Below are 26,059 nucleotides of genomic sequence, written 5' to 3' on the forward strand. Positions count from 1 at the left end.
GGTTTTTGCTTTTTGGTTTGTTTGCTTTGCTGTTTTTGCTCAGAAAGACCATGCAAACATGTTTTAGTTTCCAAAAGACATATCTAAAGTGCTTTAAATTGACTTTATTGTATAATATCCCTAATAAATATCACAGCTTAATGATTTAGAACAGCAAGCTTTGCTAAAGATCATTAAATGCTAGCATGACACATAAGCTTTAATTTTTTTTAATATATTAAAATGGAGATTTATTTCACCTCCCACCCCAAAAAGAAAAAAGGAAAAAAAAAAAACAGCATTTCTCACACCACTGCTAAAACTAAGACTCCCTCACCATTAGGTAGAGAGCAGTGAAGAACTCAACATATGGAAGGTAGGGGTATAAAAAAATAATAAATATATATATATATATATATAGCAGATTAATTGTGTCCAGTTATTTGTTTTGTTATAAGGATAGCATATAATTCTCTTGTGTATTTATTATCTGTTTAAAACATTAATACTGCTGGATCAGAAATACAGCAATCTGCACAAACTCAGTACAGTTTCAGAGATTCTAATAGAAAGGCAGAAGCATAGATGTACGCAGGAGGTATATTTGCCTTCTTTCTCACACCAAAATATCAGGAAGAACAAAGGGCTGTTATACTAAAGAGTGGAAATAGAAACTTCCTAAATACACCAGGTATTGCTTTCCCTTAAAAACTTTATGCTACCTTGAGAACTAATAAAATAACATAACAAATTAGGAAAGTAAGCGTCTGAGCTACACACCAATATTGCCAAACCCATGAGCAAACAAGACCCTAAGATTACTGAGAAGCAGAAGTAGCAGTAGAAATATGATTAGCTAAGAACAGCCTACAGGTTTTGCCTACCACATCATCCACAGGCAAAATCTTCCTCCCTATAGATTAACACAGTCCATTCCATTAGCACATAGGTTGTTCTTTCTAACCCTGTGTTTGTTGCATTAGCTTCTCAGAAGTCATAACTGGGATCCCATAAGTAAAGACAGTAGTCTCCTCTAGCTTGTACAATACAACTATTAAAAGACTTGAACTAATATGCTCATCCACACAGCAAAGTTATTAACTACTAAAAACAAAACTTTCTCTGAAATCCATTAAAGCAAAATCTGTTTAAACCCTTAGCTCCTCCATGGCACTCAGACCCAAAAATAGCCCTCTTACAGCTGGTATTTAGAGTGCCAGCACCTGACTGGGATCAGCAGGTGTTAGAAGTTACAGGAATTGTGCTGCTAATTGTCTTCGGGTGTGTTTTTCTCCAGTACTCAAGGTTCCCTTAAACTGCTGTTGTAAGATCATTGCTTTTAGTTGTCTGTAACAATGCTAAATTCTAACTAGGGAAGCACTTGTGTGTTGAAGGTGCATTCTTTAAAAAAAAAAAAAAAAAATAGGGAGGGGAAAAAAAAGCAAAAAGCAAACACTGGGTAAGTGCATAGATAAGTCTTGACAGGACAAGGAGGAATGGTTTCAAACAAAAAGAGATTTAGATTGGATAAAAGGAATTTTTTTCTACAGTAAGCATAGTGAGGCACTGGCACAAGTTGTCCAGAGAGGTGGATACCCTGTCCTTGGAGGCACCCAAGGTCAAGCTGGAGGGGCTCTGAGTACTTGAAGAAGCTGTAGGTGTCTCTGCTCACTACAGGAAGTAGGACCAGATGGACTTTAAAAGATCTCTTCCAAGTCAAACAGTTCTATGATTATCAGAAGAAGAGAAAGGCAAAATATTTTCCTGTATTAGTAAATTATGCATGAAAAAAAAAGAACAAGAAATTTCTCAAATCTTGAGAATTTTTGGCATACTAACACTTTCCAAGTAAGACCTGCTATTTAAAGGCAGGTAGGGTTCTGCTTTGGGTATGTTTTTCATAGAAAATACATCAGGCTAAATTCTAATCCTCATAGAATCTGTGTGTAAACATCCCCCAAAGGAGAAGCTAAAGTGGATATGTGAGACCTGGGCTCTGGAGTGGGAAAGCTCCAGAAGTGAGCCCTCTGGCAGGGCTCTGGGACAGGAAGATCGTAATCAGCTCTGTAGCTCATCCTTCTAAGTCAAGCACAAAAAAAACTTAAGGAATGCCTAAATGATCTAAATATGCCTTCCTTTTATATCTTCCTATCATCTGCAAATAAAGGATTACTTGCTGTTTCTACCATAGCTCAGCAGGTGTGACAAGCAGCCCCAAAATGGAACGCTTTGTGTTTCATTCAGCAGATTAGGAAAGCCCGCAGACAGGTTTGCAAAAAAACAGCCTGTCATTTGATACAGACTGGGCAGGCACTGCCTCCACTGCACAAGAGCTGACGTTGCCAGGCCTTTTTGGGTACCAGGAAGAGTTGGAGTTTGGCATGCAGTGATGCTGCTGCATATCACGCTCCTTTCCCTGCCCAGTCCCGATTGCTCAGCCTGCCCAACCACTGCCCAGCTGCGTACCTGCCTGTTCCCTGAAAAAATTATGCTGTCTGCTGCAGCTGTAACTCCTGCTTTAGAGTTTGGAAATGTTTTCTCTCACTCCCTCGTCTGCAAAGTGCCAAGGAGCTCAGCTGTTCAGCATTTCATTGCTGAGCTCTTTGGGAAGGCATGGAGAAGCCACAAATGGGCTGCCCTCGTTTTCCATGGGAGGAGTCTTAAACTGAAAGAGGGAAAGAAAGAGAGAAAGGCAACTTGAGGCTGTTTTGTGTGTGTGTCCTCGCCTTCTATGAACTGAAGAATCTCAAAGTTTTCACCCTCACCACGTTTTGAACATCGCTCTGCCCTCTCACATGTCTCAGAGCAGCAGAGGGAGTGCCTCTGCCTATTACTCATCACTCAGCTATACTTGGGGGGAAGACTATATTTCAGCCTTTCTCGTCTCTTTGCAGAGATGGTAGAGTCTGCTACTGAGAGTAGTCAGATGAGATTTTATCACGCCTTTTAAAAGGATTTTTCTCCACAACTAAGCAAAGTAGGAGTGGCTAATGTCATCTATATTCATGCCATGTTTTATAGCTCAAACATCAGATTGCTCCTGCTGTAATCCAGTTAGTAAAGCATGTTTGGAGGGAATGAAAACAAAGCAAAAAGTTATTTTTTTCACTGAGTGTAGATCAAAAGGCTTACATGCTGTACTTTTACCACAAAGCAAATGTTTGTGCTATGTAAACTCCCAACAATTGAGATTATAATGAAAGCACTAACAGACATTTTTATTGACCTACAGCTCACTTATAATCACAGGTATGTTCAGTAGCTTTTAAAATCCAAGAGGATAGAAATAACTTCCTGGCTGTTCTTATTGCCCAGTGTTTTTTGAGCCTCCCTGCTTTGACGTGGTCTTTCATTTCACTGGGAGGTTGTTGCCACAAAGCATTCACAGCCCCTGCATTCCCAGCGCTCCAAGGCAAAAAAGAAAATAAATTAAAGTCAAATGGGCTGTGCGTGAAAATGTTTGGGGCTCAGAAATCAGGAGGGGAAACAATAACCAGAATCAGCAATAGCTGCCCAGCAGCAGACAGAGACAGGGAAATGAGCTGCAGAAAGATCTCCTTACTTACTATACCCCAATAACTTTTGCCTACCAAATTTAAAAGGCCTGTTGATTTCCTCCCTGAAGGGTGCACAGGGATTGTGTTCATTTAAGGAGCACAGGAAGGCAGCGTGGCTCTCATCCCCAGCAATGGTGGTGTAAATAAGCCTAGGCCAGAATAAGCCCACAAAATAGGGTCAGTAGATAGTAGATAGAAAAAGCACGATATGCCCTTGCAGAAAGAGCTCAGTTGTGAGATCGATGACTGTAGTTACTGCGAGCAAATACATAAACATGCATTCCTAATAATCCACAGAGCTGAGTTAGCTACAGTTGACAGATAGATTCCCTATCTGCTTCTCTGAGCAGAGCGGTGCTGTATACATGGCAGCCATCCTCATGAGGCAGTACCACCACTGCCAGGGAAGGCAGTGGGACAGGAGCAGCCTCCATGTTGTGTAGGACCCGCTCTGTAGGCCTTGCTCATGTTCAGCAGGGCAGCACCTGTGGGCATCTCGCAGCTGGGAAGCCAGACTCCTGAAAGGAGAGAAACCTGCCCTCAGGTCTCTTCTCCTTCCTTGTCTGCTGGAACCATTTGGACATAACAAGCACATTTGGATTCTTTTTTTTTCACTATTGCCAAAAAGAAGCACTAAGAACCTTTTACCTGTCCTCTCCAAACCCGACTTCAAAGTCAGTGTCTTTCTGCCTGGATGAAGCAGAGACACTCCTATAGGCTGTATATAAACTCGTCTTATAGTTTAGGGCTTTGGTGTGTGTTGTTTGTTTTTTTTTTTTTTAGCTGGAGATCTTTCCGACTCTTCTTTGCATTTTATTATACCTACGCTCTGTTTCCAAACACTTTTTGATAAGCTGTCCAAACATGCCTAAGTATGGCTTTATGTGATTGCCGCGATGTCATCAGGAGCCATTTCATCTAGCCTACCACGTTAAGCTAACTATAAATTTGAATAACAGATCACATCATAAATTCCATCAGAACAAATATTTTTCTAAAAGCATTTAACGTTTTCTCTGACAGGGAATGCCAGAACAGTTTCATATAAAAGTACAATTAAAAAAAAAAAAAAAATGAAGCAATGCTGAACTGGTGAAGAAATTTTGCCATTATGTTTCCAAGCGAAACACTTTTTTAAAAGAACTGTCTAATAAGGAGCCAGCTCTTTGACACGGTGCGTTACAGTGAGTAAGCAACTTGGCTGCACTCCCAGGCAGAGAGCAGCTCACTGGGTGCCACAACACTGCTCTTACATGAGAGGTTTTCCCCAATCGCTGCTTAATTTGTTAACTTCTTCTGGGCTCTGTGGGGAGAGCAGGGACACCAAGTCAGGTTCCATCACAGCCAGTGAGCAGCCTGGGGTCAGACCATGGCATGTCTCTCACTATTTCCATGTGAAGAGGCACGACAGTGGCAGTGGCAGCAGGGTGCTGGCGGCCGTGGTAGCATGGTGGTGGCAGAGCTGCCTGAGACATACATGGACCTGCCTGCTTCCAGTGGGCTCTGACAGCCACAGAGTGGAACAACCTCAATGCACACCAAAACCTGACTGCTACGCCTCAAAGTCTTCTGCCTTGAAATTTCAAAATTGCACAAATGCACACCAGACCTTTTCCCAAACAATTTTACCATGAAAAAGTGGCAGGCATAGAGTGAGAGACATACTCCAGGGCCTCCATGGAGAATGGGAGCAGCCACCCTGAAGAACTTCTGCCACAATGGACTCTTGAGGGCCATGGTAACTCACATCAGGGCAGGGATGGTCTGAGGGCTCATGGATGGCACACATCAGCTGGGACACCCCAAGGGCCTGTGGTGACCCACATCAGGGCAGGGGCACCCCGAGCAGACAGTAGCTGGGCAATACCCATGCACTGATTTACCCCAACACTACTATGGAATGGCTTTCAAGGAGGCTAGGTGCCGTTTTCCCCACAGAAGTGCTGGATTGGCAAAGTTACACTGCCCATCACCATCCAGCACAGGGAAAGTTTTAGCACAAGAAGGTGTGCAGCCTGAAACGTTGGCTTTCTCTCTTCATGGCTGGCAGAAAGTGAAGCAAGGGAAGGGAATGCCACCACAGAGAAAATATGGGATATTTTATAGCACAGAGTTTAAGCTGCAGTTGCAGCACTACTGCAATGATCTTAATGACCACTGCAGTTTCAGGTTTGTAGAGAGATTCTGCCTCTGTTAGGAAGAAGGAAAAAAAAGTAAAGCAAATGAACTTCTTTTGGGTAATTTTATTTTGAAGAAATTTGCTTGGGTTTTTCTGCTTCCTCAGTGAGAAGCTGTGATGCAGGAAAGAGACCTGTGCTGAGAGATGGAAAATTTCTGACATGTTCTTCAGATTTAAGATGGTTTACACACACACACAAAGAGAGAGAGAGATAAATCAGTAGCAACTTGAAGACCTTGGAAAACAGAAAGATGAGAAAGTGATTTGCTGTGAGGAATGACATGAGGAATGACACAACGAATGACATGACATGTTGGATACTTACTAGATACTCTGGATACTCCATCTAGAACACTGTGAACAGGCTGGACACAAATCATGACATCAGACATCCCAAAAACTGTGCAAGAGGAAAAAGCCTAAGTGACACACATTTACCTCGTCTTCAGTAAGCTTCTTCACAATTAGTTCACAACAAGTAAATATAACAAAAGTAATAAGAGATACTCTCTTTTGTAACAAAACCATAGTATTCAGATATTTTGGAGTCATTCTGGAATTATTTTCACTCTTCTCATTCAGAAGCATTCAGAGCAGAGCCGAGCACCACACACAAACAGGCTGAACATTTTACCAAAAAAAAGCACAAAGTCCAGCAGAAGCAGCTATGTGACAAGCATGGCAAGGAGGGTGAGCACAAACAGTGCGAACACTCAGAGCATGAGCAATGAGATCCAGCACGCCCCAGCCATCAGAAGGTGTGACACCTGCGTGGTTTCCGGATGAGAGCAATAGGAAGGCGGTGAGCTGGGACACCCCAACAGTAGCAGTACTGTTGGGCTATACCTGTTTTTTGAAAAATGTGACATCCCCTTCAGCCTACACCTGCAGCGCTTAGCAGAAGGTCTAATTTCACCAAGCATGGATGAAAATGAATTAAGCAACTACATGGAGATCTGGACAAGATGTACAAAGCAATGTAGAAAGCCATGTTAAAAAAAAAAACCTCCAAGTGGCACCCCTTCTAGGATTTCTCTGCTAAGCTCACAAATCCCCAAATTTGAATCCAGCTCCTACAAGGAAACAAGGAGTGGTTTCATTCAATTGCTAAACTACAACATGACACTACTGAGAAAGAAGTCCAGTGACAGTACTGCAGAGTCAGATACATAGGGAGAAGAAAGACGTGTTAAGTACACTGAGCTGGACATGGGATATGAGCAAGCTATGGGCTGAAAAGTCCTGTCACAAACGACTGAAGCCATACAATGAGGCTTGAAAACCAGTGCTAGGCCGTCTAATCCTCATTGATAAGTGTTGCCACTGCACAAACCAGACTGTGAAGAGATGAGGCTCAACGGAGAGTGTAAGGCTTAAGTCTAACCAGACAGTCCTGGTTGCTGCAGCTCAACAGCTGGTTCATGAGTGATGGGTGGCACACACTGATGACATGGACATCAGCAGCCCTGCTCAGAGGTGAGACATGAGCTGGTCAGACCGGCATGTGCTGAGAAAGGGCAGCGATCCTGCAAAGCCCGTAAGAGTAACCACACACTGAGCAGGAGCCCTCTGAGCATTCGCAACCTGGGTTGGGATGCTGCTATGGGGTGGACAGAATGAGAGAGGTCAGAGTAAGTGCTAACTCCATCCCTCTGATTCTGCTTTCTGACTCTGAAATAAGGAGGAAACATACAAAACAGGAGGAGGAAAAAAAAAAAAAAGAAAAGGAGGGAGGGGAAGATGCCTGTAAGCAACAGCTTGCTTTATCCTGAAGAAACAGCAACCAGAGCAGGAAGAAGAAGGAATGTGTCTGTGTGTGAACCATGTGGGACAAAGGCAGCTCCTTTCCTTTCAGCCCTATTGGAAAGCCCCACTGCCATCTCTCAGCCTTATATGCCTGCATACGAGCAACACCACGCACGACGTGCTTCTCGGTGTCTTTGATAACAGGTTTCTGGTGTTGATCTTGTATAAATTTTCCTTTTGGAAAGATGTATGCATCCAGATTTTATGATATTCCATTATCTGGCTGCAGACAAGTTGCAGGCTTGCATGTTTGGTGGGTGCAACGCACACACACATACATACACACGTTCACCTCCTTCCCCCCTCGTGCTGACCTCTCTCCACACTTTTCCACCCCAACTTGATGCGTCTGCCCCGTCCTCATTGCCTCCCCAGCCCCAGGGCAGCTCCTCTCTCTGCCGGGGGAAGGAGCTGCGGAGCTGCTCTGGTGCGGGGGGGGAGGTTGAGGGGGGGGGGGGCTGCGCTCTGTCTCGGCCCCGAGACTCGCTCGGGTAGCGGGGTGGGGGTGAGGATAAGGCTGAGGCCGCGGCGGTGGGAAGGAGAGTTTGGGAATGGTTAAAAAAGTTCTCGATAAGCAAATTCAGCTGCTGTCAGAGAGATTCCCCCCCCCCCCCCCCCCCTTTTATTCTTTTCTTCTTTTCTTTTCTTTTCTTTTCTTTTCTTTTCTTTTCTTTTCTTTTCTTTTCTTTTCTTTTTTTTCCTCTCCCTCCTCCTCCTCTCTCCCTTTTTATTTTTAAGGCAGTTGATGTGGTAATTAAGAATTTGGTGAGAGCCCGGTCAGGTCATCTCGTTTCTCAGATCAGAGCCCCATCAGAAATTCTTTCAAGTGTCCTTCTGCGTCGCCAAAGATGACAACAGCAAATCAATAAGCGCTTGAAATGAAAGGGGCTGCCGGCTAGCCCCCGAGGCTACAGATTTTCGCACCGCCGCTCTCTTTTTCTGAACTTCTCGCGCTGTGCGCTGCCTCTCGTAGCGGAGCCGCCTTTATGCCTATGCTCATGACGAAGGTAAGCTCTCGGCTCGCACACTATCGCGACACGGGCTGCTGCCACCCGCTGCCCCGGGACATCGCAGAACTGGAGGGCCCGGGTGGTGTCTCCTCTTCCCTCTCCTTCTGGAAAAAAAAAAAAAAAAAAAAAAAAAAAAAAAGAAAGAAAGAAAGAAAGAAAGAATTAATAGGAGAGGGGTAAAGGATCAAAGGAAAGAAAAACAAATACGGGGCTTGAGGTTACTTCGTGCTAACGGAGATCGCTGCGCCCCATTCGCACTGCCGTCCTCACCTCGGCGTGCCCCGATGTACCTAACGAGCGGGCTCCACGGGCGCCTTAATTGGGCAATTCATTAGGTATTCTTTTAGTTTGAGTGGTTAAGCACTCATTTCGAACCGATGATAAAACGGCCGGAAAACGCGAGGCAGGGCTCCTGTAATTTATATGCAAATCACTGCGTCCGTTCGAAACGCTTAATTTTGGAACAATCATTGTGTTGTAGCGCCGGGATCAGCCGTCCGAATGAGCAATTTTGAAACTGGCTCTGGACGGGAAGAAAATATTCGAACAGCCCAACAGATCGATAGCGTCTGAGCGTGTTAACAGAGCGGCCCTAGGTATCTCCATACGCGTTCGCCGCCAGATAAGGAGCGCAGAGAGGCGGGGGGGGGGAGGGGGGGAGGCTGAGGGGAGAGGAACGGAGCGCTGCGAGCACAGTCTGCCAGCGAAGGCAATCAGCGCTCGGCGCTGCGCAGCAGAACTCCGCTCTCCTCCGATCCCTCCGCGGAGGCCGATGGAAGACACCGAGGGACGTTCCGTGCCCGCACGGTGCCGGCTGGGGGAGTTCTTAATTTTCATTTCTTCAGAAGAGAACCCCGGGCCAAGTCCTTTCTGTCCGCCGCCCTCGGGCTGTCACTGCCGTGGCGGCTCTTTGAGCGGCCTTTGCTGCTCCGGTTTGTGCTCTTCCGTTTCTCGTTTTGACAGAAGGGGAGAGAAAAAATTGGAATCCGGGCATTAAGGCGTCTCCGCGGTTTCCAGCCACCCTGGACCCTCTTCCACAGCAGCATGTCTAATGTATTCCCCGGTGACTCCGGGCATTAATTAGTTGTTTAATAGGAGTATGACTAAAAATGTAAAAGAAGGATTAGGAGCGTGAAACGTATGTCCAGCTCCTTCCACACACTCGAGGAGGGAATGAAAATCACCCGCTCTCCTCTGTTCCTCCAGGAGCCATTTGCATTTCCCACCAGCTGCTCACTTGGGCTGCAGAGGGGTAACGAGAGTGAGAGCGGGGCCGGGCTGGGCCCCGCGGGGCTGCGCACCCGCGCAACTCCCCGTTATACCCCGGGAAACGCCGGCTGGGAGCTGGCAGTGCTGCCTCTCCTTCCTCGGATGCGCCGGGAAAAATGGGTTTCACTCGGCTCAGGTGGTCCCGAGGACAGAAGCGGGCATCCGAGAGCGCGCTCCGTCGGTTTGTTTCTCCCGTAGAACTCCGCACACCGGCGAGGGGTACACGGCAACAGCAGCCGCAACCCCTGCGCAATGCTGCGCTGCGCGGGGCCGGGAAGCAGAGAGCTCCAATGCACGGCGGCTGAAATCTTTGCAAAATGCCACCGATAGACCGGGTGCTGCCCTCGAACTGAAAAAATGTGTAAAGAAAATGTATCATTTCTTTTTTTCTTTTTTTTCTTTTTTTTTCTTTTTTTTTTTTTTTTTCGCGTAGTCTCTCCAGAAACAAAACTATAGAATTGCTGCGAAAAAAAAGCATTCGGTTTGGTTTGTTCTAAGTAAATACATCCGACTTCGTTTGTTTCTCAAACGCCGAAAACGGCTTAAAATCGAAAACCTCTCCCTCCGCCGCCGGGTCGGGGACGTTCGGGGCAAACGGGGCCAGGAGTGATCCCGACACGAACGTACTGCTAGTACGGGGCAGAGGGGCATTTTGGCTGCTTTGGCTCTGCGTTGGTGGTCGGATGGGAACAATAACCCCGCAGATTTGGAGAAAATAGTAAAAGAAAACGGAAAAAGGAAAAGAAAAAAAAAAAAAAAAAAAAGAAAAGAGGAGGGAGGAAAGGAAAAGGGGGGGGGGTGGAAGGAAAGAAAAAAAAAGATAAAAAGGATAAAAGAAAAAAAAGAAAGGAAAAGATGGGGAAAAAGACAAAAAGAAAGGAAAAAGAAAAAGAGAAAAAAGAAAAAAAGAGAAAAAAAGAAAAAGAAAAAAGAAAGGAAAAAAAAGGAAAAAAAGGAAAAAGAAAAAAGGAAAAAAAGGAAAAGGAAAAAAGAGAAAGAAAAGGAAAAGAAAAAAAGAAAAGAAAAGAAAAGAAAAGAAAAGAAAAGAAAAGAAAAGAAAAGAAAAGAAAAGAAAAGAAAAGAAAAGAAAAGAAAAGAAAAGAAAAGAAAAGAAAAAAGAAAGGACAGGGGGAGGTGGGTAGAAGCAGAGACCTCTCGCCACAGCCCGGCGCTGCGTCTCTGCACCTGAGCAGGACCGGCCCGGCCTGGGAAACTTCTCGCATACAAACTCGCGCCTCCCGGGCGGGCGGGGCGCGCTCTACGCGGGCGCGGAGAGGCCTCGGCCGCCCTCTCTCTCTCACCTCGGCTCTTCTGCGGCCACCCAGCCCTGCTGCTGCTGCTGCCGCCGCCGCCGCCGCCGCTCCGCCGCCTGCCCCCTGCTCCCGCGCCCGCGCCGCGCCCGGCCCCGCGCAGCGCAGCGCAGCGCAGTGCCGCGGAGCCGCCGCCCGGCCCGGCCCCGGGGCGCTCGGAGGAGGCTCCGTGACGTCAGGCCCGGGGGCGGGGGCCGGGGCCGGAGGGAGGCGGTGGCGGCTCCGAGCCCCGCAGCCAGCGCAGGAGCCCGCCGCGGCCCCGCCGCCCCCGGCAGCAGCGGTAGCGGCAGCAGCAGAGCGGCGGGGCGAACGGCGGCCGGCCCCGGTGAGTGGTGCACGGAGAAAGCGGGGCACGACGGGGCGGGACGGGGCCGAGGCCGGAGCTGCCCGTCCCCGGAGGCTGCCCGGGCTCGGGGGGTAGCGAGCGGCCGGCTACGGGGTGACCGAGCGCTCCTTCTTTGCAGAAGCAGGCCCGCGGTTACCTGCGGGCCGGGCCCTGCTCCTGCGAGAGGCAATTACGCGCGATCGGCCCTCTCGATCCTAATTTCTAAACGGCTTCTTTTGACCCGTCGGGCGCCGGAGTTGGCGTCGGGAACGGCTACTGCCGCTGGGTCCCGGCTTCTCCCGTTGGGGCGGGCACGGTGGAGCCTGCCGGTCCGGCGTGGGGTGGCTGCGGCCGGGGAGCCTGAGCCGTGCGGTGGGGTTGTCCCCGTGGCGGCGATCCCGGCCGTCACCGGCGAGTGAATGGCCCCACTCCGAGCCGCTTTCGTTGTGGAGGCGGCGGCCGTGGGCCGAAATCTCAGTGTAAAGCCGCTCCCACAGCTCTCCGTGCTTCGGGAGTTGTTGGGATGTGTGCCGGGGGACTCGGCTTATTTCTTTTTTTGTCTTTTAAAGAATAGCAATAGATACAAAAAAAAAGAAGAAAAAAAAGAAAAAAAAAAGGGGGGGGGGAGCATGGTCGGGGGAAGAAGAGATAAAAATACATTGTGTGACACTGCTTCGTTGTTCGCGTCCTGCAGGTTTTACAGTGGTAATTCTGCTAGCAGGTTCTTCCCTAGTGGAGCCGGGAAGGGAAGGGAAGGGAAGGAAGGGAAGGGAAGGGAAGGGAAGGGAAGGGAAGGGAAGGGAAGGGAAGGAAAGGGAAGGGAAGGGAAGGGAAGAGAAGAGAAGGGAAGGGAACTCTCTGGGCTGCGAGTGTGAGCGTCAAAAATATTTAATTGTGAACGAGGAGAGCGCAGAGATACGGCAACAGCAACGGCACTGTAGGTGGAGGGCAGAGCCGTCTGCAATTGAGGCACAGCGCTGCAGACAATAGGGAAATGCTTCTCACTCCTCTTGGACCTGCTCTGCAATGTGGTTTATCAAAAAATATGAATTTTAAAAAAAGAAAGAAAAAAAGAAAATGAAAGAAAGAAACAAAATAAAGAGGGTGAGAAAGGGAAGGAGCAATACAGTCAAGGAGCAGAAATCGGCCCTGCAAAGGCATTTTTCTCCATCGAGACGGGTGAATATGGAGAACAAACTTCCCCTCGGCGCGGCCGCTGTCCCGTCCGTGGGTCAGACGAGGCCCCGAGGCGGGCAGGCGGCCGCTGGCTGTGCAGGACTCATCCCGGCAGACCCGCACCGCTTTCGGGCAGCCGGTGGAGGACGAGGGCTGCGGGCCGCGTCCCGAATAGGCCGTGCCCGGTGCTAGGCCCAGCGTCCGTTCCGAGCCGCCTCGGCCTCGGGCAGAAGCGCTGTGTCACGGCGGCCCGGGATGGCCAGGCTCGCACCGTGCCTCTCGATACTTTGCTTTGGGTTTTCCCGTCCCTCTTTCCTTCTCGCAGCTGCCGGGGAGGACGGAGCATTGCCCGCCTGCACCGGTCCCATCTGCGGCATTGCCGAGACCCGGCCCGGCTCGGGCGTTACAAAAGGGGCAGCAGCGAAGCGCACCGAAGCGACGGTGACATGCAAATTGTCCCCGAAATTATCATAAGTAAACACTGGAAGCCTGGACTAATAAAATCCCATCTGTGTTACTTCATATCGAGTTAGTAGAGAGCTGTGATAATGAATTTTGTAATATCTCCCGAACAGACATCTCAATCAGGCACTAATCCCATGATTTTACCGCCCAGCCACTCGGACTGGGGGGGCTGGGGACCTTCCTGCGCGTCGCCAAAACGTGGCGGCGGGAGGGAGCCGCACCGGGAGCCGCACCGGGGCCTGCGCTCTATTTTCTCCGGGTGCGACCTCTCTCCGTGGGGGGAGATCACGTCAGCATCGCTGCGACGGGGCTCCTGGGCACCTGTTGTTATTATAAGTGCTATTATAAGTGCTGTGATTATTGTATTTATTATATATGTATCTATAGTCCTGGATTCGTTGCTTTAACAACCCAACGCGCTTCGTCTTTTGCAGATAACGGGTAATGGAGTCCAACTGCCGTAAACTTGTCTCAGCCTGCGTGCAGCTAGGTAAGAGAACCCACCGCCCCGCGGCCTCCGCTGGGGGAGCCGGGAGGCGCCGGGGGAACGCAGGGACCCGCCGCCCACAGCTCCTCCGCGGGCCTCGCTGCTCCGCACCCGGCCGCCCGCCTGCGCGGCACTATGGCGCCCCCTGCCGGCCTCTTGCTCTCGCGCGGCGCCTTCAGGTGCGCAACCCCCCCCGGCCGCCCGCCTCCAACAGCGCCCCGAAACGCGCGATCTCCTCTGCCGGCGGGGTTTCTCTGCTAGCTTGGGGAATTTTTTTTTTTTTCTTAATTGTTTCCGTTTTTAGTGCCCCATAACCTCCCCAGAGCTGAGGGGTGCCACACCGCCTTCACATTCTCTGCCTACTGAAGGGGGCCCGAGGGTGGGCAAGCCCAAGGGGTGATAAAGAAAAACACCCAGGCAAACACATTACAAAGAAGAAAACAAGCGCTCTGTATTCCAAGGACTGTTTAATCCAAGATAAACGTAATTTTGTTTAAATAAAATATATTAACTTGAATTAATAATACGGGAAACTAGACAGAATTAATAATGCACGCCTTGCCGGTGTCGTGGTTAAACACTCCCCTGTCGGAATGCCGCGTTAACCCCCGCGACTCAGTGCTGCTCTGGGAGCAGCCTCGGGCTCAGAGCACCGTGAGGCCGTCGGACATCGCACCCCGCCAGGCACTACGGTGAGGATCGGGGGTGGCAGAGAGCGAAATGCGGGGTGATCCCGGCCGCGCAGGCTTTAGGAGCCAATAAGTTTTAATCCCGGAAACGTACGCCATGTTGAATTGTGCCCAAATCGGTTTTGCCGGGTGCTGGCGCTTTGTCCTTCGGCCGGTAATAAGTGTTAAATAACGTGGAAAGGAAGGGTGACATCGCTTTATGTATGGTTGGGAAATAAGGAGGGCCTTCCTCCCTCCCGACCAACAGGTGGTCTTAATCAGATCTCTGAGCACAAGCTAATGGGGAAGTGGGAACCTTTCCGATAGAAGAAATTTACGAGCCCTTCCCTGCCAGCTTTATTCGTCAAAATATTTATAAAAGTAATGCCACCATGTGCTCGCTGACATGCTCGCTTTTACTTCTCCCGCCGTGAAACAAACGGATATTTTCTTAACCGTCAATTAGGAACGCGGGTTATTGTCATGCACGTACAATGCCCTGCCTCGTTCCCCTGTCATCCGCTCTGCGTCCTACCCCTCGGGCTGAGGGGGAAATCTCTACCTGAACATCTCGAATGCCATTAATTGAACAAGAATTCTGGAGAAGTACTGGGTTGCACAACTTGCTGTTGTGGGGCAGATGTGTGGGGTGCTGCGGGTGGCAGCTCTCGGAGCGCCCCGACGTGTGGGGCAGAGCCCGAATTGCTGCGATTTGCCTTCGAATTCTGTAGAGGTTTGCGCAGAGGTTTTATCGATTTTTTTTGCCCCCTTCTTTTCGTTGCGCTATGAATCCTGCGGTGCTCGTCGACTGCGGGCTTTGCCTGAGTATCAGAACTTCAGGTTTTACGTGGTTTACCTCCATAAAAATTTCTCGTCCTTCTTTCCGTCAGACGTAGGGTAGTGAAATAGTGCGGGGACCGTCCGGGACCGCTTCTGTCGGAACGCGTGTTTGGGAACGGGCAGGGCGAAGCAGTGATTGCGAGGGTTGGGAGCTATAGGTGGACTCACGGCGAGGAGCTGCTGCCTACGGCTGCCGCTAACGGCAGCGCGAACGCGAGCGTCGGGTCACTGCAGCGCTCCTGCGGGAGGAGGGAACGAAATTCGGGCGGAGATGCCGCAAGCGAGGCGGGCTCTGGGGCTCCGGCTTGGGAGTGGGACCGCTGCGCCCGGGAAAATGGAAATAGTCAAGTGCGAAAATAGCGCTACAGCCGAGAATGGCAAAGGCGGGTGCCGTAATTACCCGGAGAGGCGGAAAAATCGCTGCTGGGTGCGTATGGTTGGAAAAGCACCCAGCAAGAGGGATGGCTTCTGGGGGACTTATTCGAATAATTTTTACGAAGGGCGGAGGGATGCTTAGATTCTACCTGCGCGTTTTTAATTGAACGAATAGAATCTATAGAATTCGTTAGCTGCCCGAATTGTGCTGCAGGAAACCTTCCCGCAATCGCTAACGCGGGTGTCGCTAAAGCAGCAGCAGCCGCATCCCAATATAAAGCACTGGGATTACAGTCCGCCCCGTATCAGCGGCACCAGCGCGAATCGATTGTTTCAACCCCTCAAAAGGGAGAGGGGGGAGAAGAAAAAAAAAAAAAAAAAAAAAACAGAAAAGAAGAAGAAATCGTTCTTTGGATTGAACACTCATTAACTTCATATAGCTTAAAAAAAAAGTGAAAAATAGAGCAGTGATCCCGCCTTACGCCCAGCCCCGCGGAAGGTGCCCGGTGTGTGTTGTGGCCCCGCCTCCCCCCGCTGCTGGACAGGGAGAGACTCCGCACCCGAAAGTTTGATACCGCGCTTCGGCTGTCGCATCAATTGTGGTTTATTTTTTTCCCTCCCCGCCGGTGCGTGAGAATAATATATGCAGCAGTTGTTAGCCTCACTCCAGGGAAAACGAAATGTATAAGGAAAGCTTATTCGTGAGGAGGAATATACTAATGGAACAATCTGATGTCTTCTTAATCCTATGTAAAAAGCTCTGTAGTCTTCCTAATATTGACTGAATGGGTAATTAATGGCTCTTCATCGAGGAGAATGCGCGGTAATCCGAGATAGGCGGGAGACAACAAGGGAGGGGAGCAGCCGGCAAAGCGAGCGGGGCTGCGCAACCCCGAGGTGTCGGTCGGGGAGAAGGTTGCACAACGATCCTACAGGGAGATAAAGGAAAAGTGGGAAAGTGAAGACCTGCGGGAGGTGGGCGGGTGGGGAGCAGAGAAGGGGGCAAAATAACGCTCGGAATAAGATAAAAATAAACCGAATACAATCAAGGAATTGAAAAGGAGAAGGGAGGGTCCCCCGGTCCCTATTATTAGGGGTTGTGCCCGGCACCCTGGGCTGGGCTTTGGGGCGGCCTCGCAACGAGCAGTGCGGGCCCGAGAAGGAATGGGAGCTGCCAGAGGGAAAGGAAAAGTTTAAAAAAAAAAAAAAAAAGACTTTTGACATTTTAATTGGAACCTTTAGCGCTAATATATGGCTTGGGTACCTACAATGAGCTTGTTTTTCGGTCGGCTGACAGCTTCTAAAATATTATTTCGCTTGGGAAATAAAAGCTTCATCTCAGCTTCTAGGTGGGTATTTTTGGATTTAGGTGATTTATGGTCGCCATGACGACTAACGCCGTCTGCCCGCTCCCCTCCCAGCCGGGTGCGGGGCTGTAGGAGGGGGGAAGAGCCTAAACCCCCTAGCTTTTGGGGATCTGCACCCTCCTCCCCCCCGGGTGGGAGCGGAGGACGCAGGGCCGGGTCCGCACCGGGGGGGTCCGACAGCGGGAGCGAGGGCTGGGGAGGGAGCAGGGACAGGGTCGGTAAACAGATTGTGCGGAGCGGAGCCGGCTTCGTATTGACTCAGTTATAGGTCATCGGCTGCCGGTGCGGAGGGAGGAAATATTTACTTTACACATATACTTTATGATCTTGGGGGAATTAGAGGAAATTCAATAAGAAAACGGCTAGAATCATTTTAAACCCCCTATTTAAGAGACTTAAGCAAATTAGAGTCTTATCAGATTAAAATCCACTACAAATGTAAGAGCGTTGTCTCCGCCGAAACACTGTGGGGTCTGAGGAAAGAGATTCGCTGCCAAATCTCGGGGATAAAAACGCGTCATTTAAACGGCAGATAATGAGCAGAATGTAAATTAATTTAACCTTCTTTACTAACAGCCCGCCAAAGGAATATGTGCCGTTCGGCGATAAGTGCCATTGCGAGGGACGGTGCGAACATCAGCGGGCGGAGGGACCCCGGTGGGAGGATGGGGGGGAGGGAGGAGGAGAAACTGTCCCACGGGCCGGCGGCACCTGAGCCCCGGGGGGGGACGGGGCGGATGCTGCTGCGGGGAGGGAGCGGGGCCGTAGCGGGAGGCTTCTCCAGCGGGCCCGGGCGGAGACGCGGAGATCACGCGTGCTCGGGGCAGGGATTCGCGCAACCCTCTCCGCGTCGGTGGCTTCGAGGTGGGGGCTTCCCGAACTATGCCGCGGAGAGCTGCTCGCGGACGTCGTCTCTTCGTCGCCTCCGCGCTCGTTACGGCCGTTCGCGACCGCCGGCGCCGCTGTCAGCGGCCGCGAGCCCGTTCCGCCCGCCGCAAGGCCCTCGCTCTTATTGCCCACCCGGGACCGGAGCCCGGCCTCTCTTCCCGGGGCCGCCCCGCTCCGCTCCGGCCGCCCGGTGCCGCCGCGCGGGAGGCCCGGGGGAGGCCCGGGCGGGCGGGGCGGGGCGCGGCGGGGGCGGGCGCGGCGGGCGGCGGGAGGCGGCGCGGGGGCGGAGCGGGGCGGGCGCGGGTGACGTGCCGGCGCGGGGAAGGCCGCCGCCGGTTTAAGATGTCAGGCCAAGAGGGAAGCGCCTGAGCTGATGCGGTGCGGGGCTGGCCGCGGCGCGGCGCGGGTCCATGCGCGGGCGGCGGAGCGGAACGCCCCGCGGAGCGCCGCCGAGCCCCGCGGCGGGCCGGGGGCCGCCGGCCGGGGTACTGCGGGGTGGCCGTGACGGCTCTTGCGGGACCGGAGCCTTTCGTTCGCCTGTCGCCGCCGCGCCCCCCCGGGCGGCGGGGGCTCCGGGGCGCGCCCGCCCGCCCAGCCGCTAGCCGAGCCCTGGGAGGCCGCCCAGGGAGGGGGCGCCGCGACGGTCCGGGCCGCCCCCCCGGGCACACGCGCTCCTTCTCCCGTCAGCCCCCCCGGGCGCGCCCGTCGGCTTCGGCGTCCTCTCGCCGATGAGTTGCATGAAGGACCCGTTAAGCCTGGAGCGCCTGGGAGCCGGGAATAATAAGCTGTGCTCTTCCTCACCTTCCTCCTCCTCCTCCTCGTCCTCCTGCCATCACCAGCAGCCCGCGCTGGCCATGGCGACGGCGCTGGCGCCGGGGCAGGCTCGCTCCTCCCTGGAGGCCGCCAAGCACCGGCTGGAGGTGCACACTATTTCCGACACCTCCAGCCCCGAAGCCGCAGGTAAGAGGCGGCGAGCGGCGCGGGTCCCCGGCCTGCAGCGCCTCGGTCCTGGCTCGGGGCGGGTGGTGACGGCTGCGGGAGAACAGTGTAAGGGGAGCGGACGAGAGATCGGGTATTGAGGACGAGTGAAGGGGGAGCGAATGGGTGAATAACGTGGAGTGTGATGTGAGTACAGATGGGCGAGTGTTGGGACACGGAGGGCGGAATATATTGATACGAAAGGGTGAGTAATGTGGATACAGACGGGCGAATATATGGCGAATAATGTGGATACAGATGGCCGAATGATACGGGTACAGAGGGCAGGTAAAATGGGTACAGGCTTACAAATACATGTCGAATCATGTGGGTGCAGATGGGTGAATGAAATGGATACGGAGGACGAATGACATGGATACAGTGGGCAGGTAATATAGGAACAGAAAGGAGGTAACGTGGATACAAATAGGCGACCGTATGATGAGCAACATCGATACAGATAGGCGAGTGATGTGGACGTGTATAGGCGAATAATACGGGCAGACGGGCGAATGGTACGGATAAAAAGATACATAAATAACATGGATGTAGACGGGCGGATAAAACTGTTATGGAACGCGAATAATATGGAGGCAGGAGGGTGAATAACACGGATAGAAAGAGACGAGTAATACAGACAGAGGGCGAGCGGTGACGGACAGCAACGGGCGAGCGCGGGTAGAGACGGGCGGGCAGCGCTGGTAGGGACGGGCCGCATTCGGCTGTCCTCCGGCCGGTAACGCGTAGCGCGCACGCGGAGAGCGGAACGCCGCCGGCGTCGGGAACGCACTCGGACGGGAGAACGCAACTCTCGTAGCCGGCGGCGGAAAACCCGCAGAGGAGCGCGGAGCCGGCGGGGGCCGGGCGCGGGTTAATGATTAGCGGCGCGGGGGCAGTCCGCGGGGAACGGGGCGAGGCTTGGGAGGCTGAGGTGCCCCTGTTTTCCGCCCCGCTGTTTTCTCTTCCCCCCTCGCAGAGAAAGAGAAGAGCCAGCAGGGCAAGAGTGAGGATGCGGGGCCCGAGGACCCCTCCAAGAAGAAGCGGCAGCGGCGGCAGAGGACGCACTTCACCAGCCAGCAGCTGCAGGAGCTGGAGGCCACCTTCCAGCGGAACCGCTACCCCGACATGTCCACCCGCGAGGAGATCGCCGTCTGGACCAACCTCACCGAGGCCCGGGTTCGGGTGAGTCCGGGGGCGGAGCGGGGAGAGAGATCCGCGGCCTCTTTCGGTTTCGGGTCGGCGCGGAAAGCGGCGCTCGGCCCTCCGGCTCTGCTCTCGCTGGAGAGCGCGGCCCCCCGCGGAGCGTTCCGCCGTCGCGGTGCCGCTCCTTCTGACGGGAACCTACGGAAACCACTGGCCAGGAGAGCGGCCGGGACCAGGCTGCGACCTGTGCGGCCTGTAACGAGAAAAAGATGTACAACACACGCGGGCCGTCGCCTCGCTCCCGACGTGCCCTTCCGCGCATTTTCTTTCGCTTCGCAATTCGCCGAGCGCCTCTCCGCCCTTTACCCTCTCTGAGATTTATGGGAGCCATCGGTGCGCCGCGGACTTCCCGAGGCTACATCCTGCGTTCGTGCAAACGCTGGGAAAATAATAATAATAATAATAATAATATATAATAATAAAATAAATTAAAAGATATACAGTGAGCTGAATCGAACCTCCCAGATTTTGGGGAAAACAAACAAACAAAACAACACCTAAACCTTCTCTTCTCTTGGAGAAGGCAGAAGGCGGGCAAGGCGGCGCGGCGCTGGTTGCCGTGTGTCGGTGTGCCCGGCGCTGCTCCCCGCTCCCCGCCCCGCTCTGCCGCCGCCGGCTCCGCACCCCCCGGGGCTCCAATCCACACCGACCCCATGACTTCGCCGCCGCCTGGCGCTCAGACACCCGCGTGTGGATTGGAGAGAACGCGCTGCCCTTTGTCTGCGGGGAGGCTCCCTCAGACCTCATTTAGCACGTTGTTAAGAAGCGATTTTCTTCTCTTTCTTCCCCCCTTGCCCCCCCCCCCCCCTTTTTTTTTTTTTTTTCTTTTTACCAAAGAGTGGTCGAACGAGTTTGTTTAGAAGTGGTTCCCGGCTCTGGAAGCTCTCTCTCGGGGGGAACTCGGAGCTTTAACCAAGTGAAGCAACGATTTATGAGTTGCTGGCTTCCCTCTCCCTCCCCGTAATAGGAAACATTGCCTTAAAGTTCCGCCGCTTTCCAGGCTCTCTGCCCTCGGTTTTTGCACTCTTGTATTTCACCTGGATGGCGGTGCTTTGGATTGAGCCAAAGTGGGAGAGGGGGGAAGGGAGGGGGAAATAAAAGAAAGAGAGAATCGGGGGGAAAAAAATAATAATAATAAGGGGGGGGGGAATAAATTAAAAAAAAAAAAAAAAGACAGCGTTCTTTTCTGTGGGAATGAGAGCGTGAGAGCGCAGCCATCTACGGGAGAAGCTCTATGTGCCCATCTGGGGATGGCAGGCTCGGGGCAGCCCCCACTAACACGCTTCTCCATCTCCTCCCCACCCCATTTCTAAAGGTTTGGTTCAAGAACCGCAGAGCCAAATGGAGGAAGAGAGAGAGGAACCAGCAGGCCGAGCTGTGCAAGAACGGCTTCGGGCCACAGTTCAATGGCCTGATGCAGCCTTACGACGACATGTACCCCGGGTACTCGTACAACAACTGGGCGGCCAAGGGCCTCACCTCCGCCTCCCTCTCCACCAAGAGTTTCCCCTTCTTCAACTCCATGAATGTCAACCCGCTGTCCTCCCAGAGCATGTTCTCCCCTCCCAACTCCATCTCCTCCATGAGCATGTCCTCCAGCATGGTGCCCTCGGCGGTCACCGGCGTGCCCGGCTCCGGCCTCAACAGCCTGAACAACTTGAACAACCTGAGCAACCCCTCCCTCAACTCGGCGGTGCCCACGCCAGCCTGTCCATACGCCCCTCCGACGCCTCCATACGTTTATAGGGACACGTGTAACTCGAGCTTGGCCAGCCTGAGACTCAAAGCCAAGCAGCACTCCAGCTTTGGCTACGCCAGCGTGCAGAACCCTGCGTCCAACCTGAGCGCCTGCCAGTATGCCGTGGATAGGCCTGTGTGAGCCCAACCCAACCCCGCTGCCACGGACTGAGCTGTGCTGGAGAGCGGTGGGCACCGTGGAGGAGGAGAGGGGGGAAAACAGAGAGGGGAAAGAGGAGAGAAGGGAGTAAAGGAAACCACTGAAATGGGATAGTTCCTTTGTTTTCAAAGGACCTCCTACAGATCGGGAGATCTTCGCTAAGAGTATTTCAGCAGTTACAAGGACATATATATATATATATATATATACGGACAAATGGTTGACTGGATATGATATGACATTTTAATGTTCCTATAAGCTTGTTATTTTTTAAGTTTAGCGTTGTTAACATAAAAAATGATGGAAAGGATGTATATATATCGAAATGTCAAATTAATTTTATAAAAGCAGTTGTTAGTAATATCACAACAGTGTTTTTAAAAGGGTAGGCTTTAAAATAAAGCATGTTACACAGAAGCGATTAGGAGTTTTTCGCTTGCGAGCAAGGGAATGTATATACTAAATGCAACACTGTATGTTTCTAACATATAATTATTAAAAAAAACCAACATTGTGTGAATATCGGTTTTAGAATAGTACCTCTGGTGGATGCAAAGATGTTTCTGATATTGCAATGTAAAACATGCCCTGTGTATAACATTTCGTACAATATTCTCGTTTTACTTTTCAGCCGACATGAAAAATAATGTGTTTTATTTCATGGGAGTAAAAGATGCAGCATTCACTTCTTCTGTCCGGCGCTTTATTTCCGAAGGGGTGCGCAGCGGCAGCCGCTCCGCAGCCGCGGATGTCTTTCGCTGCATTCCCGTGGCGCCGCTTTTGAGCGCGGTACGAATCAACGCCGCGCTTTTTCATGCGGAAAAAAATATATACTGAAAACCCCTTTTCCCTCTGGAGGTGCGCGGCGCAGAGAGGAGGAGATCCCTCTGTCTGTGCCCCCGCGCACCCCAGGAGAGCGATTGCAGTGATGCGCTCGGGAATTGGCGGCCGCAGCGCCGCAGAGAGAGTTTTTATCGCCTTAAAGAAGAGGGAGGGGGAGAAAAAAGGAGAAAAAAAAACCCAAAAAACAAAAAACACCGAGAAGAAGAAGCAAAGCCCGTCCGCAAAACGACCCGCTCCCGTGCGGCAGTCGCCCCCCACGCTCACCTTATCCGCGGAGCGGCAGCTCCTTCGCGCAGCGCTGCGTCGCTATTTCCGAAGCCCCGCGCGAACGGTACGGAAACAAAGAGCGGGCGCAGCGCGGCGCGGGGTGAGAGGTGAGCCCCCGCTTCCTGCCGCGCCGCGCCGCGCCTCGCGCTCCGAGGGAAAGGTCGTGCTCTCGCGTGTTTTGTTTTAAATACGGGTGACCCATTAATTCTAAACCTGCTTGTTCCTGAAATTATACGGGATTATAGCTCGCGAGCTCCGGACAATGAGGCAAATCAAGATGAATTGCCGCTCGGCCCTCCCGGCGATTCCCACCCGGGCTGCCGGGAGGCTCGGCGGAGGGAGCGGAGGGTCCCCCCAGAGAACGGAGCGCGCTCGGCAGCGGAGGGGACTCGCGGCGGCCGGGCCGAGATCCCCGGGCGGGCTCCCCACGGAATGGGACCGTCGGGGCGCAGGGGGGCGGGGAGTGAGCACCTCCCGGCGGGCCGGGGGGAATGAGCGGCGGGATAGGGGAGAGGGAGAGAGGGACCGAGGCCTGGGGAGAGATCGGGCCCACGGGATAGGCTCCCCCCGCCCGATACAGGGATCTCCCAGCTCTGCGGCAGGCAGCCTCCTCTCTTCGTTTTTCCTTCTATCATTGTTTATTTCTTTCTATTTCTTCACCTTCTCCCCCACCCCCCGACACTCTCTCGGGTCGGGAGGAGGCGGCGGCCCCCCCGTGCCCGGCCGTGCTGCCCACCCGGCCCAGCGCCGCTGCCGTCGGTTTTCCTGCTCCGTGTCAACGCTTCGGCCGGGTGAGTGCCAGCGGCGCGCCACGGGGCCCCCACCCCACTCCTCCCCCCGCTCCGCTCGGCGGGGTCGGGGGCGACCCAAGGAGTCTCCCCTCGGGCACAGCGCGGTGGCGGCGGGCGCCTCTTTCGCCTCTCGGTTCTTCTCGGCGCGAGGTTATTTATACAGCTCTCCCTCCCTGTAGAATGTCTGCGTGTGTGTTTAGAGGACGTGTGTGCGCGGAGAAAGAATATACGTATCTAATATATGTATATATACGTTGAGGGTAATATATGGACCGTTTCCGGAGCACAGAAATATTGGATCAGAGTTTTCCACTCTACTGTGTAATGGCTCAAACGATGAAAAATCAACGTGACCGCTCGGAGCGGACATAAATCACTCCGAGTGTGATCTGAATTTCTTTCTCCCCCTAGCTGAAGCCTGGAGGGTCATCATTTTTCTGCGCCACTTGACCAAAGATATAATGTTTTGATTAGGTCGTAAATCAAAATCTTGGGCTGTGCTTTTCTTCCTTTTTTTCTTTCTTTCTTTTTTTTTTTTTTCTGGGGCTTTCCTTCTTATCAGCGGTGGCAGCGCGAACCTGGAACAATGGAGGCCGTGCAGAGGAGAGGGGGGCGAAAAAGAACCACAACGAAACAGGGAATTTGCAGCAGACTTCTGGCGGGCGGCAGCCGCGGGGGGGTGAACCGCGGGGCGCCCACCCCTATCCCCCCCGCCCTTCGGCACGGCCGCTCCCGGCTCCTGCTGTGCGGCCCCCGCGCCGGGCGTGCGAGCGGGCAGCGCCGTCTGCACCTAATCCACATCCCAATCCACAACGCCGGCGGCCCGCGCAAACCCCGCGTAATCCCAGAGCTGCTCCGGCCGTGTCGCGCAGCTCCTCCGCCGCCGGGGCAACGCGGTGCCGCCGCGCTCTTTTGTTTTCGGACGCCTCCTCCGCGTACTTTGAACGCCGGCGGCGTGCGCATGGCCCGTGCCGGGCCGGGCCGCAACGAGATGCGCGGCGAGGCGGCTCGTCTGGGTCAGCGCGGGGCTCCGCGCTGTGCCATCGTCCCTCTCTTGTCTTCCCGCGTTATTTTCGCTCGCACGCACTCATCCGGCCCCTTATTTTCCCGAACGCGCAGGTCTCCCATACCTGCCCGTTTCTACACCTCCGAAATTAAAGAACCATTTCACTCCCTTGCGAGACCCATCGGCATTTTGGGAAGGAAGGAACTTCCTTGGGAAAACAGCTGGCATTCGAGCCCGGCCGAGTTTTCTCGAAGACATTCTGCAGCGCTACGAGCCGGGCAGGGGCGCAGCCCGCTCCCCCCAGCGCTGCACTCCGCGCAGCGGGCGCGCAAGATGTGCTGGTGAGGAGATGGTGGGGCCACTCTGGGGCTCGGTGCAGTCAGGGTGTGGGTTTCCCCCTGCGGGTACCCGCATTGTAGTGGTGTCGGCGTGGGCAGAGTGCGCCCCTAGGACCGAACGGTCTTTAACCCTGAGCTGCAATGGGTTTGCACCTCCGGAGCTCCGCGCAGCGCCCGGTTAATGGATCGTTGCATCCTGGGTTTGTAAATGCAACTCATTGCGGGATTAATTGCCGCAGACACTCGTGTCTTCTCCTCGGGAGAGAAAAAAAAAAGAGGGGAAAAGAAAAAGAATCTCTCGCTCTTAAATCACCGGCGGCAAAGCCTTTACTTTTTTCTTATTTTTATTTTTAAGGTGTTGGAGGCCGCGTTTTGTGAGCTCGGCTCTCGCTCGTCCGAGGCAGATACTCAGGGCAGCTCCGCGCCTGCAGGGAGAAATGCGGGTACGGCAGCTCGACCCCTGCTGCCGAGGGGCCTTTGCTCGCCTTCTCCTTTGGGGTCCCGGACACCCTCCGCCCGCCGCAAGGTGGAGGCTGAGGTTCGGAGCCGGGTCCGTGTGGGTGGCACCGTGCGAACGGAGCTCCGATGGGGAGTGCGGAGGGAGCTGGAGGTGAACCCCGGCCCGCGGTCCCGGCTCGCCCGGCCCGAACCGCCGGCGGAGGACGGACGCATCGCAGCGCCGGCCCGAAGCAAGGGGAAAATAATGCGAGGGGAAGTAATAGGAAGGAAAAACACCGAAAGGAATGAATAATAAAAGGGAAAATAATAATAACAATAAAAGGGAGGGGGAAGGAGAGGAGGAAAAAAATAATACAAGGGGAAATAATAATAAAAGGTTAAATAATAAAAGGAAAATAATAACAGGAAGAAATAACAAAAGGTAAATTTAGTAAGAAAAAGCCGTAGGTCCAGGGGCCGGGGTGGCGCTGAGGAAGAGCCGCAGCTCTTCGGCCTCAGCCCCCGTCGGAGCGGTGCTTGGGGCCGTGTGAGTGCGGAGCTCCGCGCGCAGCCGGCCCGGGGCTGAGGATGCTCCCG

At 53.0% G+C, this 26,059-nt stretch overlaps 2 protein-coding genes across 3 annotated transcripts; both read left to right on the forward strand.

The window, feature by feature from the left end:
- The first annotated feature begins 11,327 nt into the window (after positions 1-11,327).
- On the forward strand, positions 11,328-22,464 carry PITX2 (paired like homeodomain 2). Of its 2 annotated transcripts, XM_085222897.1 has the most exons (4): positions 11,328-11,435; positions 13,511-13,566; positions 19,656-19,861; positions 21,198-22,464. In XM_085222897.1, exons 2-4 carry the CDS (start codon positions 13,521-13,523, stop codon positions 21,759-21,761), a joined length of 816 nt encoding a protein of 271 aa, XP_085079023.1. In that variant the 5' UTR covers positions 11,328-11,435; positions 13,511-13,520; the 3' UTR covers positions 21,762-22,464. The 2 variants fall into 2 exon arrangements, with proteins under 2 accessions (XP_085079023.1, XP_010708301.1); XM_010709999.3 differs by lacking the exons at positions 11,328-11,435; positions 13,511-13,566 and adding an exon at positions 17,983-18,661.
- A 390-nt stretch (positions 22,465-22,854) lies between these two features.
- LOC104910721 (uncharacterized) lies at positions 22,855-25,638 on the forward strand. Its single transcript, XM_010710001.3, has 2 exons — positions 22,855-25,027; positions 25,380-25,638. The coding sequence occupies exons 1-2, from the start codon at positions 24,267-24,269 to the stop codon at positions 25,636-25,638; spliced, it is 1,020 nt and encodes a 339-aa protein (XP_010708303.3). The 5' UTR covers positions 22,855-24,266.
- The last annotated feature ends 421 nt before the right edge of the window (positions 25,639-26,059 follow it).

The sequence above is a fragment of the Meleagris gallopavo genome, chromosome 4 (genome assembly GCF_905368555.1).
Source record: "Meleagris gallopavo chromosome 4, MGAL_WU_HG_1.1, whole genome shotgun sequence".
In the NCBI taxonomy this organism is placed as follows: domain Eukaryota; kingdom Metazoa; phylum Chordata; class Aves; order Galliformes; family Phasianidae; genus Meleagris; species Meleagris gallopavo.